A 2,319-nucleotide genomic window follows, 5' to 3' on the forward strand; every position below is an offset into this window, starting at 1 on the left:
CAGAAACAAAATTAGTCTTAACATTAGTCTTAACACTAACATTTTCTCGTGGACCGTCGACAGCGCTTTGTTTCGTATTGTTATGAGGAAATTGCTACGATTTTTCATTCAGGTAACTTCGCAGTGTTTCTGACGACGGTCTAAGAGAAAAAGTTAATGTTAAGACTAATTTTGTGTCTGACAACGGGCTCATGCTATACAAATACGGTAGAGGTCGCAGCCAAATATACGTCTTTGAAAATCGTAGAAAGTAGAAATACTCTAGTTATTCTGAAAGCCTTGTGAAACCAACAACTGTCAACACAATTGTTTCCTAGGAAGCTGCTCATTGCAAGTACGAGTAGTTATCGTGCGATTCTTTATTAGTTAGAGCATCTAACCTTTACTAATAAAGTAGATAGTATTAGCTGCTGATTATAGTAGCTGCTGGTTGCTAAAGCATATATATATATATATATAATAATATATATATATATATACGCACATTATATATATCAGAAGTAGATAATAGGGGATTCCCCAGCTGCGTTCACACGTATACACGGCTTAGCTGGTACCATACTTAGTTGGTGCTAAGTCCGGTTAAAATGCGTTCACACGAGATACACGAGATTCAAGGCTTAGCTAGCTCGGTATAATATAGACTGGTACCCGGGCCGGTCGACAGTTCCACACGCTACCCTAACGTCGTGCAGCGAACGGGTAGCAGTCTAGGTTCACAAGACAATCAATACGCGGCCAGCGTGGTGCCGAATATACGCGGCTTAGTTGGCGAGGAATATGATTCCGCGCTAAGCAAGCCGGAGCAATCGCGGCTAAGTAAGCCGTGGCTAAGCAAGCCGCGTATATTTTAGCGTGTGAATGCAGCAATATATGCATGTTTATATAATGTGCGTGTTCTGCAACTGATACTTGCGTATTTGAGAGGCAAATAGTTCGCGTTGGCAGGTGTTCTAGAAATGTTCAACCCGTGATGACCGCTGCATGACATGCGAAAATGGTGCATTAATTGGTATAAACGCTACAAAAGTGTTCTGTTATAAAAAAAAAACGATATGCCTGGAGACCTACTTTTTAGGTTCTTATATTTGCTAGTACCATAGATATCAAACTGCATAGGTATAGGTACATCGCTGATAACGCTATTCTCGTAGAATTAACATTGATCGAAAAGTGTTGTATTGGTCTTAGCATCAGCCTATACTGTACGAAATGTTACGAACAACGGGGCCACTAGCTGGCTCAACATTAGGAACTGTAAATGCCTCGTGTCTCGCATGACCACGTAAAATGGTAGCTCTACCAGTGTAGCCACCCCTCGCTCTTGCTACCTATAGTCGGAGCGAAGGAGTTACACCATTAGTAGATCTATAAAATAGCGAATTTGCTAGTAAAATTGGAACGTGCAATGAGGGACGTAAGAGAAACACCGAAAACGTACATCACCTTCGCATACAATGACCACCCCTAGTGTCCGTTGACTTGGCGTGATGCCACCACCATGCACGATCATGCAGTAGATGTACATCAACAGTATATGGCATGGCGGGTTATGATAAAGACTTAGTAGTATATAGATGTACTCTAACGATACCATTGTTCTGCTACCTACTAAAGACACGGGGTTATGACGTTTAGGAGGGTTGGGCGATAGCCGGAATACTCACATGGGTGAACTCTCCTCGATCGCTCGTTGTGTATTTTTTGTATGGTATTATACCAGCATCTAGTATAGTGCTGATTTAACAATATTTGTGACTAATCTCAGAGCTGTAATCATCTATCTAGCAACGCCTATTATTTTATTGGTTTTATATCATGTCTAGGCGAGTGAGTCGTTGTTGTTGTTGTTGTTCCCCCAGGTGGGGAAAAGCTGCGGCAGGCCCTCAAGCATGGTAAGCCTCCAGGACCTGACAATATGCGTCCTCGTGTACTGAAGGAGTTATCAAAAGAAATTGCGCCAATCCTGACTATGATTTTCCAAGCCTCCTACAACTCGGGTGAAGTCCCGCAAGACTGGCGAAATGCAAATGTCGCACCAATTTTTAAAAAAGGTCAGAGGTACCTGGCTGAAAACTATCGACCAGTGTCACTGACGTGCATCAGCTGCAAAGTCATGGAGCACATTGTGACATCTCACATCATGTCTCATGCAGATAAACACAACATTCTCAACCCGCTTCAACATGGTTTTCGGAAGGGTGTCTCCTGCGAAACTTAGCTTCTTGACTTTGTGGACGATGTGCCCAAAAGCATGGAAGCTGGAAAGCAGGTCGACTGTGTAATGATGGACTTCTCAAAAGCTTTTAACAAGGTAAA

At 42.5% G+C, this 2,319-nt stretch overlaps 1 protein-coding gene across 1 annotated transcript in view; it reads left to right on the top strand.

Moving 5' to 3' along the window:
• Positions 1–2,254: 2,254 nt before the first annotated feature.
• LOC106814637 (nucleoprotein TPR-like) overlaps positions 2,255–2,319 on the top strand; it is a 7,934-nt gene continuing 7,869 nt past the window's right edge. The window contains exon 1 of the mRNA XM_014818978.1: positions 2,255–2,314. Coding sequence (XP_014674464.1) covers positions 2,255–2,314 — 60 coding nt within the window. The remainder of the gene's footprint in view (positions 2,315–2,319) is intronic.

The sequence above is a fragment of the Priapulus caudatus genome, unplaced genomic scaffold (assembly GCF_000485595.1).
Source record: "Priapulus caudatus unplaced genomic scaffold, Priapulus_caudatus-5.0.1 Scaffold27, whole genome shotgun sequence".
Lineage (NCBI taxonomy): Eukaryota > Metazoa > Priapulida > Priapulimorpha > Priapulimorphida > Priapulidae > Priapulus > Priapulus caudatus.